Source organism: Oryx dammah, unplaced genomic scaffold (assembly GCF_014754425.2).
Source record: "Oryx dammah isolate SB20612 unplaced genomic scaffold, SCBI_Odam_1.1 HiC_scaffold_5, whole genome shotgun sequence".
In the NCBI taxonomy this organism is placed as follows: Eukaryota; Metazoa; Chordata; class Mammalia; order Artiodactyla; family Bovidae; genus Oryx; species Oryx dammah.
Window position 1 is genome coordinate 16,171,418 of NW_024070189.1, and position 16,963 is coordinate 16,188,380.

The 16,963-nt window shown below is 38.1% G+C and overlaps 1 protein-coding gene and 1 non-coding gene across 7 annotated transcripts in view; both read left to right on the forward strand.

The window, feature by feature from the left end:
- The window catches only part of MCTP1 (multiple C2 and transmembrane domain containing 1), a 565,543-nt gene that overhangs the window by 291,519 nt on the left and 257,061 nt on the right, over window positions 1–16,963 (forward strand). For all 6 annotated transcript variants that reach the window (XM_040241502.1, XM_040241504.1, XM_040241505.1 and 3 more), the window contains exon 3: window positions 15,881–16,023. In XM_040241502.1, the coding sequence (XP_040097436.1) occupies window positions 15,881–16,023 (143 nt within the window). The remainder of the gene's footprint in view (window positions 1–15,880; window positions 16,024–16,963) is intronic.
- Window positions 4,712–4,818, forward strand: LOC120864970. Its single transcript, XR_005721297.1, has one exon. It is a non-coding gene; the product is annotated as a U6 spliceosomal RNA (small nuclear RNA).

Consider the following 16,963-nt stretch of genomic DNA (forward strand, 5'->3'; position numbering starts at 1 on the left):
TTTATAGGATGTTTTTTCTTGATTTAACAAATCCAGTAGAATTGCCATCTCTACATAATTAGGAGGAAGAACTATCCTGAAACATTACTTTTCTGTTATATATCCATGTATTCTTAAATGGTTAAGGAAGGTAGCTAAATAGTAACTGTTTTCTCAACTGAAATGAATTATTCAACATGGAAAATCAAGGGCTTGGTACCTATTTTGATGAATTGTAGTTCTTTGTTTCAATTTAATTATGTTGATTCAAATTTCAATTGTGGTATAATTATATTAGTTTGTCTTCATGTTGAATAAGATTAAGAGCAAGAGTAATTGCTAATAGTTATTGAATGTTTATTTTGTGCCAGGAACTATGCGAAGTACTTTATATGTATTATGTAGTTAAACTCTCACAATGACCTTAATGAGGTTCTCCATTCTCCTCTAGGGGCTTCCCAGGTGGCACTGTGGTTAAAAAAAAAAAAAAAAAAAAAAAATCTGCCTTTCAAGTTGAATAACTTGTTTAAGTTCATAAAACTCCTTGAGTGCTAGAGCTGAGATTAGAACCCAGACTTTCTAACTTGGACTTTGGGCTCTCAGCCACTACCCTATACTTCACCAAACCACCTCTGTTAAGGATGGAGTGATCCTGTGTCTTCCTCCCCTTCAAAAATATATTAAACAATTTTATACTATTTAATTAGATTTTTCTATGGAGCACCATTGAACAATTTAATTCTTTTGCAGAGAACCCCAGGTTCAGGCATTGGAATAAATGCCCAGCTTAGCAAATATGTCAATAGTAATGCATGTATGTAAAAGCTTGTATTCATACAGTCAGTGAATATTTATTGATTAGTTGAGTACCTGATCTGTAGTAGATTCTGGGATGCATAAGAAGTCTCTCCCCTCATGAGATTTCTGTCTCATGGACATAAAAGACAATAAAGAAATTATCTCCCCAGTCAGACTCCCTCATGCTGGTCTAACTGCTACTCTGATGGTTCAGAATTCATGATTGCCAAGTTCACTGAGATCCACAGCTTCCTACTGTGGAATCCAGTTTCTGACTGGGGCACCTTACAAGTGGGCTGAGCTCAGAAGTGACAGTTTGAGGTACAGGAGATAGGTCAGTTGATTGGTTAGGATTATGCAGGAGATGTGGGTTCAATCCCTGGGTCGGGAAGATCCCCTGGAGTAGGAAATGGCAACCCACTCTAGTATTCTTGCCTGGAGAATCCCATGGACAGAGGAGCATGGAACAGCCCGAGGGGTCACAAAGACTTGGACACAGCTGAGCACACAAGCACGCATGGAGTAGTACACTTGGAATCTAGAATCAAATAGATCTTGACTGGATTCTGGAGGTGTCACTTACTAGCCTTATGACTAGGGCAAGCAACCTAATCTCTCTGAACCAGTTTACAAATCTATATAGTAAAGTACTAAGTATAAAGTATAGTCCTAAGAATATTAATGTGTTCATTGATTGAACAAATATTTATTGGATGCATCTGCTGTGCTGGTTTAACCTACCTCACGGGGCTACAGTTGTAACTCAATAAAATATTATATGAAAAACCCCAGGCACATAGTAAGTATTCAAAAAATTTAGTTCCCCTACCTCAGCCCATTTTTTTCTTTACTAGATACTATCTTCCTTTTGGTAAGTGAGAAATTCCAGTGCCCAGGAATGGCCAGCTTGTAGGAAAATCTGGTTCATACCACCTAGTCTTACGAAACTTAATTGAATGGAATTCAACCAAGATAGATTGGCTGTACAAAGTCAGCCAGTCATTCTAATAAGAAAAATGCTTTTCTATAATAAAAGTCTATTTGGAAAGTCCAGGACCAGATGGCTTCACAGGTGAACTCTACCAAACATTTAGAGAAGCACTAACACCCTATCCTTCTCAAAATATTCCAAAAAATTACAGAGGAAGGAATACCTTTGAACTCATACTTTGAGGCTACCATTACTCTGATACCAAAACCAGACCAAAAAAAAAAAAATGTTCAGGCCAAAATCACTGATAAACATAAATGCAAAATTCCTAAACAAAATACTAGCAAATTGACTCCAACAATACATTAAAAGGATCATACACCATTATCAAGTGGGATTCATCCCAAGGATGCAAGGATTTTTCAATATCGGCAAATCAATCAGTGTGATACACCACCTTAACAGATTGAAGAATAAAAGCCATATAATTATCTCAATAGGTGCAGAAACAGCTTTTGATAAAATTCAACATCCATTTATGATAAAAACTCTTCAGAGAGTGAACCAAGAGGGAACATACCTTAACACAATGAAGGCTGTATATGACAAACCCACAGCTAACATCATACTCAGTGGTAAAAAGCTGAAAGCTTCTGCATACAGCTCAATATCAGATAAACAACCCAATCAAAAAACAGGCATAAGACGTAAATAGAGTTCTCCAAAGAAGACATACAGATGTCATACATATATCCAATGGACTACTACTCAGCCAGGAAGAATGAAATATGGCATTCACAGCAATATAGGAAGACTTAGATATCATTATCCTAAGTAAAGTAAGGCACACAAAGAAAAATATCAAATGATATCACTTATAGGTAGCATCTTAAAAAATGATACGTATGAAACAGAAATAGACTCACAGTCTTAGAAAACAAATTATTGTTACTAAAGGGGATATTCGGTTGTGGCAAGAAAGAAATTAGGCATTTGAGATTAGTGTGTACACACTACTATATATAAAATAGGTAAATAGCAAGGACCTGCTGTATAGTACGAGGCACTGTGTTTAGTATCTTATAATAACCTATAATGGAAAAGAAGCTGAAAAACTGTGTACATATATGTGTATATATGTGTATAACTGAATCACTTTGCTGTATGCCTGACACTAAGGCAACACTGTAACTTAACTATACTTCCATTTTTAAAAATGGTTTAAAAATTAAAAAAAAATCTATAGGAAGCATATACTCAGCAAATTTACCAAAAAAAAAAAAAATCATGAAGTTGCATATGTCACTTCTCATATCTTGAGGACTTGGTCATATGGCCATACCATTGCTTGGAAAATAAGGGATTCTCTAATAAAATAATCACATGTCCTGTTAAACTCACGGAGACTATTGCTAAAATGAAAAAGAGGAGAAATGGATGTAGGGGTTCAGTCTGCCACAGAAGCCAAATTAGGGTCAGAAGGCTCCATGGTGAGTGTTTAAGAAAATAAAAATACACAAACTCGTGTGCAAAATCTCTTGGACAAGGAGAGGCTTTGAATGCTGACCCTGAACCAGAGTTCTAGAGCCTGAGTTACCCACAGCAGTGTTGGTGGAGGTAGAAGATGGACTGAAGAAGAATCAAGTGCCTGATGTATTTAACAGAGAACTCTGGCAGCATTCAAAGGACAGATGTGAAGGGAAGAAGGCAGATCAAAGTGGTAAAGAATCCGCCTGCTAACTCAGGAGACTTGAGAGACATGGATTTGATCCCTGGGTCAGGAAGATCCCCTGGAGGAGGAAATGGCAACCCAGTCCAGTATTCTTGCCTGGAAAATTCCATGGACAGAGGAGCCTGGCAGATTATGGTCCATGGGGTCTCAAAGAGTTGGACACGACTGAGAACACACACCACCACCACAGACAGATCAAGTAAGAGGGTCTTAGGACATCTAGATAAGGAATGACGAGGCAGTGGTAGCAGAGATGATTTCAAAAGGTATTTTAAGAACTAAAATCAGAGGGCTTTGGAACATTTATTAGGTGACATAGTCTAAACTGTGGTTGCAAGTGGAATTTTAATTAGCATTCATAAGATTTAGGTATCTTTGATAGGATAGGCTGAACTGCTTTTACAGATATATGCCCGAAGTATTTAATGGTTCATATGTAATAGTTTATTTGTCATCCATGTAATAGTCCAAGGTGTATGCTTCTGGTTGGCAGATAGCTCTCCTTCATGCAATAATTGGAGAAATCAGATTCTTTACATGCCAAATCACTTTTAATTTGCTATATTTTAAGAACCACATTTAAGAACAAAGATTTAACTTTGTTTTCCTAGAGCCTTGATGATAATTCCCCAGATACATATAGTCAGCAAATGATGCCCTTGCCCATTTAAAAAATTTGTATTTATTATTTACCCAAGAGGAAGAAAATATAATAAATTTGGAAATAATACCTTCAAACTTATTAATTAAAACTGGTCCTGGTGTTTGACACAGTAATTTTTAGTTTCCTGAAAATTGTGCTTACATTGAATGGTTCATTCTCTGTCAAGAGCATGCAAGTGAAATCTTGTTCATTGACTCTCCCTAGAGAAAGCTGAGAAATTCCCTCATTTTAAAGTCACTCAGTAGTGTCTGACTCTTTGCGACCCTATGGACTATAGAGTCCAGTCGCAAGGAGTCAGACTATACAGTCCATGGAATTTTCTAGGCCAGAATATTGGAGTGGGTAGCCTTTCCCTTCTACAGGGGATTTTCCCAAACCAGTGATCAAACCCAGGTCTTCCCCATTGTGGGTGGATTCTTTACCAGCTGAGCCACAAGGGAAGCCCAAGAATATAGGAACGGCTAGGTAGCCTATCCCTTCTCCAGGGATCTTCCTGACCCAGGAATTGAACCAGGGTCTCCTGCATTGTAGGCAGATTATTTACCAACTGAGCTATCAGGGAAGTCCAAAAATGCATTGAAACTGGTGATTAAAAGTTGCTAGTATAGTGCTCGCTTCGGCAGCACATATACTAAAATTGGAACGATACAGAGAAGATTAGCATGGCCCCTGCGCAAGGATGACACACAAATTCGTGAAGCGTTCCATATTTTTAAGCTTCTGCACAACAAAGGAAAATATAAGCAAAGTGAAAAGACAGCCTTCCGAATGGGAGAAAATAATAGCAAATGAAGCAACTGACAAACAACTAATCTCAAAAATATACAAGCAACTCCTGCAGCTCAATTCCAGAAAAATAAATGACCCAATCAAAAAATGGGCCAAAGAACTAAATAGACATTTCTCCAAAGAAGACATACAGATGGCTAACAAACATGAAAAGATGCTCAACATCACTCATTATTAGAGAAATGCAAATCAAAACCACAATGAGGTACCACTTCACACCAGTCAGAATGTCTGCGATCCAAAAATCTGCAAGCAATAAATGCTGGAGAGGGTGTGGAGAGAAGGGAACCCTCCTACACTGTTGGTGGGAATGCAAACTAGTACAGCCACTATGGAGAACAGTGTGGAGATTCCTTAAAAAATTGCAAATAGAACTGCCTTATGACCCAGCAATCCCACTGCTGGGCATACACACTGAGGAAACCAGAATTGAAAGAGACACATGTACCCGCAGCACTGTTTATAATAGCCAGGACATGGAAACAACCTAGATGTCCATCAGCAGATGAATGGATAAGAAAGCTGTGGTACATATACACAATGGAGTATTACTCAGCCATTAAAAAGAATACATTTGAATCAGTTCTGATGAGATGGATGAAACTGGAGCCGATTATACAGAGTGAAGTAAGCCAGAAAGAAAAACACCAATACAGTATACTAACACATATATATGGAATTTAGAAAGATGGCAATGATGACCCTGTATGCAGGACAGCAAAAAAGACACAGATGTGTATAGCAGACTTTTGGACTCAGAGGGAGAGGGAGATGGTGAGATGATTTGGGAGAATGGCATTGAAACATGTATAATATCATGTAAGAATCGAATTGCCAGTCTATGTCGGATGCAGGATACAGCACGCTTGGGGCTGGTACACAGGGATGACCCAGAGAGATGTTGTGGGGAGGGGGGTGGGAGGGGGGTTCATGTTTGGGAACGCATGTACACCCGTGGTGGATTCATGTCAATGTATGGCAAAACCAATACAGAATTGTAAAGTAAAATAAAAAATAAATAAATAAAATAATAATTTAACTGCACACACACACACAAAAAGTTGCTAGTATAACACATGGAGCTCAACCTGGTTCTCACTGACAACCAAGAGGAGTGGGATGGGGTGGAGGTGGGAGGGAGGTTCAAGAGGGAGGGGACATGAATGTACTCATGGCTAATTCACGTTGTTGTATGGCAGAAACCAACACAACACTGTAAAGCAATACACCCCCAACTTAAAAAAAAATTTAAGTTACTAGTGACTAATACATTCCAGTTGTAATACATAAAATGACACAATACAAAATGTATGCAAGCAGAAAACGTTACTAGTGACACTCTAGGCAATGGCCTCAGGAAAGTATTGATAGCCAGAAGAAAAGGACTGAGGAGAATACAGCTATTTAGGGTATACTGAGAAAAGGAAATGCTTAAATTTTTTAAGGAAAGTTTTTATAGGAAAGTTAAATGCTTAAATTTTTTGAAATGGTATTTGTTCTTGTTTGGTTAGGATGACTGTAAAAACATAATAACATGTTCTAGAAGAATTCCAGAGTAAATTGTTTCTCTTAAAGTAAACAACATGCTTAAATGATGAGAAATATATTTGTGTCTCCACAATCTGTGCATTGATCACTGATCACAGAAGGAGCTCTCAGGGTGGGAGGAGTAGAGCCCTTTGCAAAGGATGACTATGACATCCAGAACACTCTTCTCACTGCAGTTGCTCTTATGCCATAGATTAATTTGCAAATAATTCATATTCAAAATTAAAGCAGTACTTGTCTAAATCACTGTGAAAAGAAATGTAAGTAACCACTTCCCTTCCCTGCTTTAGTTTACCTATACTTTTAGAAGTTACCAGGAAATTGTAGGTTCCGCCTATAATTTATGCCATGTGTTAAGGGGAAATTGAGTGAGCTGTATTTACCCCCAATCCAACATATATCATTTTTTTCTTAAATATTCAGAACTCTGCATTTATTAAAAGATAAATAAGCCCCAAAATTACTCATAAAAATCAGTCTATTCTGTCACTTACACCTTCTTTTTATGCTGTGTCTGGAAGTGCCTTCTCCCTGTCAAAGAAATAAATTGACTTAGCCCAGTTCTATACTGCAGTCCATGGGGTCGCTAGGAGTCGGACACCACTGAGCGACTTCACCTTCAGTTTTCACTTTCATGCATTGGAGAAGGCAATGACAACCCACTCCAGTGTTCCTGCCTGGAGAATCCCAGGGACGGGGAGCCTGGTGGGCTGCCGTCTATGGGGTCGCACAGAGTCGGACATGACTGAAGCGACTTAGCAGCAGCAGCAGCAGCAGCAGCATACTGCATTTTGTCACTGTATTAGTTTTCATTCACCTATATTCTGTATCATGGTAACTTCATTAACAATTTAAAAATCACTGGAATAGTCATTCTTCATTATGTAAAAATGTTATTTTAATAATATTAAGCCACATGTGATTATAAACTTTTTGCATTTTAATTTTAATAAAATTATTTAGCCCTATCGAATGTTTCCATGGTAGAGCATTGCAAATCTTTAAAGATAAAAAAAAATGAAGAAGGAATGAGCTTAAGGAATAATTTTAATGTATAAATGAGGTATCTGTCTTGAAGATTTTTAAATCACTAGTAAAAATAAATTCATATAAAAATATAATTTATAGCTCTGAGTACAGTTGGAACGTCTCTATTTTTGTAGGTCTCTTTCAAGTGTGAAGAATGTTGTTATAGTAAAGATATTTTTTTCTGTTGTATTTGGTCAACAGAAGTAGCTAGCTTTATGTTTGTTGAAAGATTGGATACCTTCAGGAAGATCCACCGTAAATTTGAATTCTTTTTAACTGTTCACACTCAGTATTTATATTCACTTCTCTTTTTTTCTTTTGTCTTTTTTCTTCTTTTTCTTCATCTTCCTCCTCCTTCCCTTTCTCCTTTCTTATAAAGACAGAGTTTTGATTTCACATTGTTTTTTATTTGAAGTAGTCATTACTGCATAACTATAGCCCCCAAAACAGGAATAGCTGTTTCTGTTTCATTACACACTAGGTTTGGGATAAGACTGATTTAAACTTGTGAACCAGGAGGCTCATTTATTCTGAAAATGAAAAACAAGAGACTCATTCCTAGATGGCTGTTTACATTTTAAATAGCTTCACGCAGTTTTAGGGAAAGGAAGCCTGCCACCGTGTGTATGCTGTGGTTATCGCTACACAAAAGGGGCCCATTCAGATCAAGTTTAGTTCTATGTTGGACTTAAACTACAGTATAGGCTAAATAATCACACAAAATATTGAAAGGCCACATAGACGTCCTGATTCAAAAACAAAATAAAAACCGTAGCTGAGGGACATGTTTTTATTTACTATATGAGGGAACATTATACAAACCATCTAATTCCTCTTTTTCAAACAATTTGATCCTAGGGTTCAGATGTATACAATTAAAATTCTCGAGGTCTAAAATACTCTAGACCTTTTAAAGCATAGAATTTAAAGTTATAAGATAAAATAATAATACTTTAAAATAAAATTTTCTGAAGTTAATGCTATGTGATTAAATGAATGCGTGAAAGGTTTTTCTTGAATATGGTATTAATAATCGTAAAATTTGAATTTTAGGGTTAACACTTCTTAGATTCTTCTCCTGTATTTGTTTACCCTGTTTCCATTGTATTATCACCATAAAAAAGATTGTTATGAGGATCACAGTCCAACTTGTAACAACAAAGTACAAGTTGCTGGAAAATGCCTAAGAGCCACCAGTAGCAATGCCTTTGAAGAGCAGAACCACAGGCTTCCCAGTAATTTGACGACTGTTGGTGCCACCTTGTGGTTGAGTGCAATATTGCACCAAAACAGTACTGGCGCTTGAATTTAATGTCTGTTTTTTGAACCAACAAACTAAATCCCTTTTTGTGTATGTGTGTTAACATATTTATTAAGGATTAAACACAAGTTAATGGCTTGGGTTTACTGGGAGCTTTATTATAATAAAATGACTTCAGTTCGCTGGGAAGTTTATTACAATAAAGAACCCTCAAAACATGTGAAACTTCCTCATATATGAAATGTAATAAGGAAGCATTTCCCAAGGAGAGATCAGGGATTATTAATCCTGAAAGATACACTCAAGAAGACTAGACTCTATGGTCAAAGAAGCCTGGTAAATGCCACCTGTCATATCCCCTCTGCTTTTAACTGCTGAGGACCCGGGTTCAATCCCTGGTCAGAGAACTTAGATCTTATAAACTGTAGCAGTCAAAAACGATAGTAATAATTCTTAAAAAAAAAAAAAAAGCTATAGAAAATTAATCTCTTTAATTTTGTTTCAAACCAGCATTTTCCAAATATGCTTGACCACAAAATTCTTTCTTAAAATACAAATAACATCTGTTAATACTACCAGGTAATAAACTGATTATGTTCTAGCATAAAAGATTAGAGCATTAGGTACAAATCTCTTACTGAAGCTAAATTGAAAGAATGATGTCCCCAGTTCTGTGTTAGAATCACAGGCTGAAGGTCTTGCACTTGAAATTAAGGACTCTTATGTTACTGAAGGTCCCCTCAGTTACAATGACAAATTAAACAATGAGAAATTTCTTAAGGAATTTGACTATTAAAAATTATTGAATTTTAATAGTAGCACCCAGAAGCCTCTGAATGATGGCTGGAAAAGGAGCAGTGTCACAGATTTTATTCTGTGGAGTCAAAATACAGCAGGGAAAGTCAGGTCACTGACTCACCATTTGTTCTGCATCCAGAGCTGTTTTCCTATACTTATGACTCTAAGCTTTGCTAATATGTTTACCGTCTCCAATCTAAGTTCAGTTCAGTCGCTCAGTCATGTCTGACTCTTTGCGACCCCATGAACCACAGCACGCCAGGCCTCCCTGTCATCACCAACTGCCAGAGTTTGTCCACTGAGTCGGTGATGCCATCCAATCATCTCATCTTCTGTCGTCCCCTTCTCCTGCCTTCAATGTTTCCCAGCATCAGGGGCTTTTCCAATGAGTCAGCTCTTCACATGGGGTGGCCAAAGTATTGGAGTTTCAGCTTCAACATCAGTCCTTCCAATGAACACTCAGGACTGATCTCCTTTAGGATGGACTGGTTGGATCTCCTTGCAGTCCAAGGGACTCTCAAGAGTCTTCTCCAACACCATAGTTCAAAAGCATCAATTCTTCAGCACTCAGCTTTCTTTATAGTCTAACTCTCACATCCATACACGACCACTGGAAAAACCATAGCATTGACTAGATGGACCTATGTCGGCAAAGTAATATCTCTACTTTTTAATATCCAAGTTATCCTGTGGCCAAAGCCACACATTTATGAAATATTTCACCATCAATATCTTTTCAGAGTCCCTTAAAACAGCCTTTCTGTCTGTCTTGTGCCAATCCCTGAGATCTTTGTGCCTATCATAGACTCAAAAATCTGTCCCTAAACCTTCACCCTTAGACTGACTCTTGCTATCTAAATTATTTCTTCAGGCCGTTGGATATTTACTCCCTCAAGCAGCATTATAGATGTTATACCAAGCATGAAAAGTGTTAGGGAGTGGCCTAATCTAACAGTGAAGGTCAAGCCCTAGCATCCTAGCTGTGTGACTTTGGGGGAATCTACTTGTTCCACGCTGTGGTTTCTACAGCTATCAACCAGATAACATACTCACCTTATACTTGTGAGGTTAGTATGTTATCTTTGACATAGTAAATGTTCAATAACTGGAGTCATCTAATTCTCTTTTGTAATTTAAGTTCTGCCCTCAAGACCTGCAGAATTCTAGAAACTGGTTGTCCCTAGCTCTAAGGGGATTTTGACAGCATAGACAGTGGTTGAGGAAAATGTTTCCAGCGAGCAGTAAGAAACAGATTACGTCTGAAAAAGATTTAGTTGTGAGTATATAGGCTTCTGTGCTGAATCATCCGCTATGTCAGTTGTTTACATAATAGCTAAATAAAATAGTGTGAGATACTAATATCATTAACTGTTAAGAACCACAAGGCCAACTTCCTTAAAATGAGTTTCCTTGTAAAAGGCTTATTTGTACTTTTTGGACCAGAGAAATACAAGATTGTTGTACGATGAAGGTGGTGAATGGTTTGTGATCAAGTTACAGGAAAAGCTTTGAGTAGACTGGGCTCCCAATTTCAAATCCAACCTGGTACAACCTTTCCAAAAGTTTTCTTATGTCTAGGATGGAGACAGCAGACTTCCAGAGACCTTAGGGGGATTAAAACAAATAAGTATGAGAGTTTTAGATGCCAGTTTTATAGACCAATAAGCTACTTGTCAATGTTAGTATTATTCATAGAATCTAAATGCTTATTCAACATCGTTACATATTAATTCTATGATGGTGTTTTAGAGTTAAGGGAAATATGGATGTTCAGGTTTCCTAAAAAGTTGAGTAGGGAGAACACTGGACTTAGCGTCTAAAGTCTAAATTTGCCTTTCATCCTGTTACTTGCTAGCTTCTTATGTGATTTGGTGCAAGTCACACTGAATCCCAAATTGTTTCTTACCTGCAGTCTAAGTGGATAACATGCTTTCACCAACTTCACAGGGTCATCATGAGGAAGTACTGAACAGTACTCTGTACACTGGAAACTCTATAGTTATTCATTTACTCATTCATTGAACAAATCCTTCCTGAGTGCCTGCCTCATCCCAGACACTGTCCTGTGCTGGGACAGAGTCCTCCCCTCATGGGGGTTTATAGCCAATGGAAAAATTCCTACAATAATCCAATCAGTTTAATTCAATCGCTCAGTCGTATCTGACTTTTTGTGACCCCATGAACTGCAGCACACCAGGCCTCCCTGTCCATCACCAACTCCTGGAGTCCACCCAAACCCATGTCCATTGATGAACCGCAGCACGCCAGGCCTCCCTGTTCATCACCAACTCCCGGAGTCCACCCAAACCCATGTCCATTGAGTCAGTGATGCCATCCAACCATCTCATCCTCTGTCATCCCCTTCTCCTCCTGCCCTCAATATTTCCCAGCATCGGGGTCTTTTCCAATGAATCACCTCTTCGCATCAGGTGGCCAAAGGATTGGAGTTTCAGCTTCAAAATCAGTCCTTCCAATAAACACCCAGGACTGATCCCCTTTAGGATGGACTGGTTGGATCTCCTTGCAGTCCAAGAGACTCTCAAGAATCTTCTCCAATACCACAGTTCAAAAGCATCAATTCTTCGGCGCTCAGCTTTCTTTATAGTCCAACTCTCACATCCATACATGACCACTGGAAAAACCATAGCCTTTACTAGATGGACCTTTGTTGGCAAAGTAATGTCTCTGCTTTTTAATATGCTGTCTAGGTTGGTCATAACTTTCCTTCCAAGGAGTAAGCATCTTTTAATTTCATGGCTGCAGTCACCATCTGCAGTGATTTTGGAGCCCAGAAACATAAAGTCAGCCACTGTTTCCCCAGCTATTTGCCATAAAGTGATGGGACCAGATGCCATGATCTTAGTTTTCTGAATGTTGAACTTTAAGCCAACTTTTTCACTCTCCTCTTTCACCTTCATCAAGAGCCTCTTTAGTTTTTCTTCACTTTCTGCCATAAGGGTGGTGTCATCTGCATATCTGAGGTTATTGATATTTCTCATGGCAATCTTGATTCCAGCTTGTGCTTCATCCAGCCCAGCATTTCTCATGATGTACTCTGCGTATAAGTTAAATAAGCTGAGTGACAATATACAGCCTTGACATACTCCTTTTCCTATTTGGAACCAATCTGTTGTTCCATGTCCAGTTCTAACTGTTGCTTCCTGACCTGCATACAGATTTATTAAACCATAAGTAGCGTAACGATTAGTACTACTACACAAGAGAACAAATGCCAGGAGAAAATAACAAAGAAACCTATTTCTGATTGGGATGTTGAGCAAAACATCCTTTAGCAAATTATATTTTTAATCTAAGACCTGAAAGACAGTAAGTATCTGTCAGGCAAAAAAAGAGGGGGAAGAGAATAGGAAGGAGGGGCTTTTTAAGCAGAGAAGCTGGTTGGAAGATGCTAAGACTGGAAGCAGAGAACTTCTAGCAACAGGACGGCTGGAACAGAGTGGAGGCCAAAAATGAAGTTGGAAGGATGGTAAGTTCTGTATGACACGTTAGAGATTTGGGGTTTTATTATAGGTGTGGTTGAAAGGTGTTGAGATATGTTAAGTAAAGAAGGGAGGAGATTAAATCTGCATTTTTAAAAGGTCAGTCTGGCCAAAGTACAGAGAGTTAATGGAGGACCCAGAAGCATGGAGAGCCCAGTTGGGAAGTTATTACAGCTGCATAGCAAGGAAATTGTGGTAGCTTATCGAGGATGGAGACACAGAAGACAGATTCATGGTATATTTTGGAGGAGAATTAATTGGACTTGGTGGTGATCCTGGATGGAGAACGAGGTATGGAGAATGATTTCTCAGTGTCTTGCTGGAGGAAATGTCAAATAGTGGAGCCCTTATCCCCCATGACAAAGCCTGAGGGAGGGGCACCCTGAGCAGGAGAGGGTCCAGGCCCATTAAAGTGCTAACACGGGGATGTCTGTAAGGTATCCAAGTGGAGCAAAGTCAGCAGGAGGAGGGGTCTGCCACCCACACCAAGTCATCCAGCTGCTCACCACATATTGATGAGGACCAACAATATGTCTGAGCTTGTACTTAAGTGCTGGAGGTTTAAAAACCAGTGTTACAAATGGCTGTGATCTCACAGAGCTTATTATATTCTAGTAACTGGTAGTAGTTGCACAGGTGATTGTCAAAGTCAAAGGCAATAACTTGATCTAGAGCATGGCTGAAAAAATTCAGATGGATGCAGGGGTGTTAATATCCCTCAGACTATATGCTATAACTCTTCCAATCCCCAGGGTGCTCAGCCTGGAGCCCCACTCATATTTTTCTTTAAATCATGTAGACCATAATTATCAACTATAGTTTCAGGTTGGACAAAACAGAAAGAATGAAGCAAGATTTTATTCTAAGGGAGACAGATCTTGTATAAAGATTTATTTCCTGAGGATGAAGATTGTCACTGTAATGGTTTCCTTGGTGATGTTCCTGATATACCTTTTCTAGGCTGGGAATCGCTGTGTTTAAAAATATCCATTTTTCCCCCTTAATTTATTTATTTTTAATTGAAGCATAATTACAATATGGGGTTGGATTTCTGCCATACATCACCATGGGTCAGCCATATTAAACATTGTCGTCACCTTGACTCCCTTAAAGGATGCATTGTGACACATTACTATTAGGCCTGTGTCTACATTAAAAACATTTTTTTAAAATCTGTCTTGCTGTCAGAATGGGAGTTTCACAATGGGAAATTGGGATCATTGTTCTATTAAACCCAGGTGTAGGCATACAAAAACAAGGCCTTGTATTTGTATGGGAGATGTGGAGAGTTTTGGGGGAGCCCCCAAATTATTATGTAAGAAAAACCAAATGCCATAAGGCAATCTTTATATTTAGCGTAGATATTTATGTGTCATGGAGGTGAGTGGAGTGTTGAGGAGGAATGTTTTAAGTGTGTTGTTATTTAGTTGCTTAAGTCATGTCTGACTCTTTGTGACCCCATGGACTAACCCACCAGGCTCCTCTGTGGGATTTTCAGGCAAGAATACTGGAGTGGGTTGCCATTTCCTTATCCAAGGTGGTTTAAGTATATCAATATCATAACTGTCATACCTAACACTTGCATAGTAGTTTATAATTTTCTGAGGCCCACTCATATTTTTCTTTAAATCATGTAGACCATAGTTATCAACTATAGTTTCAGGTTGGACAAAACAGAAAGAATGAAACAAGATTTTATTCTAAGGGAGACAGATTTTGTGTAAAGGATTATTTCCTGAGGATGAAGACTGTCACTGTAATGGTCTCCTTGGTGATGTTCCTGATTTACCTTTTTTAGGAATCCTTAATAACAGCATAGACTCATTAGATGAGATTGGTCTCATTCATCAGTCAAAATGAGAAATGGTATAAATACACATGAAAATATATATAGGCCCTTCCCTCTTGCAGATGAAGCAAAAAAAAGCACAGATGTTAGAATGAGACAACCTTGGTTGTACTCCTGACTCCATCTCTTGCTTGTTGTATACCCATGGGCAGCTTATGTGACACCTGTTCCTTTATCTTTAGAGGGAGCTTGGGAAGTGTTAAGGGATAATATGAAGTTTCAGGATGATTTAATAATCATTTGTCTCCTACATCCTGTGGCTTTCCTGTGAGATCTCCATCCTTCCCTAATATTCTAAAATTGAAACTTATGAACAAGAGAGAATGTGGGACCAAGGATAAAACTGAAGCCCAATTTAAGACTCACCTTTTCCTAAACCCATTGAAGTGAAGTGAAGTCACTCAGTTGTGTTGGACTCTTTATGACCCCATGGACTGTAGCCTACCAGGCTCCTTAGTCCATGGGATTTTCCAGGCAAGAGTACTGAAGTGGGTTGCCATTTCCTTCTCCAGGAGATCTTCCCGACCCAGGGATCAAACCCGGGTCTCCCACACTGTAGGCGGACGCTTTACTGTCTGAGCTACCAGGGAAGCCAATTAGTCTAGTGTAAATTTTTAGCAGCATTTATAAGTCTAAAACTAGTTAAGTCAGCTGAAATCATAGACCATCTTTTTTATAGTTGACCAGATGAAACGTCAGATTAATCGCTATGATTTAAATTAAATTTATATAAGAAGCATGCAATGGAGTTTTTACATACCAGGACAGGGTTACAATATTAAGATCAGAAAATATGACAATAATAATATTATTTATTAATCTTTACTGTCACTTCAATATTTAAGGGGACATTTAGGAAAACACACTTAATCTTTATTTCCCATTTGATAAGCTTTATTTAAATTTTATTCCTTTAACTACTTTGTGGTATTTAGATGAGCTATTGCCTTGGTATTGTAGAAAAGCACAATTAACATGGATTGATCTGTGTCTCTTTAACAGGGACAAGTGATCCATATGTGAAGTTTAAAATTGGAAGAAAAGAAGTTTTTAGAAGTAAAATAATACACAAGAACCTCAATCCTGTGTGGGAGGAGAAAGCTTGCCTTCTTGTTGATCATCTTAGGGAACCATTATATATAAAGGTGAGCCATTTATTTGTTTTTCACTAATGTAATCTGATGCAGAAACTCTCATTTAATGTTTTTTTAATCATGTCTCTCTGTCTGATAAGTTTTTCCACCAGAGATATATTCTGCTATACTCAATTCTAATCTGTTGGTGATGAGATAGAATGAGCTATATTCACCAGGAGGAGCTCATGGGAGCACTTTTCTTCCAGACAGTTCTATTTCCAGTCATTTTTAGGAGGACTATGAAGTTCATCTCCTGCCGCTTGGAACAGTTAATGAATTTAACACACTTTGGGAACATATAAAAACAAGTCTTCATGTAATAGAGCAAGAATAAGATCTTGCACAGAACACAGTCTTTGTGTTTAAGAATTATTTTAACATCAGGGGTCTACCATTCCTGGCTGCAAACAAAATGCTTTACTTGGAAGGTGAGGAAGTTAAAGATAATAGAGGGAGAAAAACGCCTGTCTCTATTGCATTATCAAAGATGAAAAAAGAGTATTTCCTCTCATTTGATGTAGTTTTGAAAAAAGAGAAAGAAGAATTTATGGAAAGAGTTAACCGTAATTCCTCATTTTACTTTCAAATAAGGAAAAAATAACTGACTTCCCTTTAATTCATATCTCTGGATACTTATTTTCTGTTTGGCTCCTATGTTCTGACCATCCATCCAGTGACCAAACCTTTTCCTACTTTGACCACATCCCATGCCCCATCTTTTTCTCACACTAGCCCCAAATCTCACAGGAGCCCTTCTTCAACAATCTCTGCGCTTCCTTCTCCCCCTCAAATCTTCACTTGTGTTGATTCCAGTCATTTCTCTTTTCCACAAACAGGGAAAAAGAATCAAGATGCTATTAAAATTATAGCAGGGCAGTGTATAAAGTCGATGACAAGAGAATCTCCAAGTATAGAGTTAATAAATATCTAGAAGTCATTATGGGGCAAA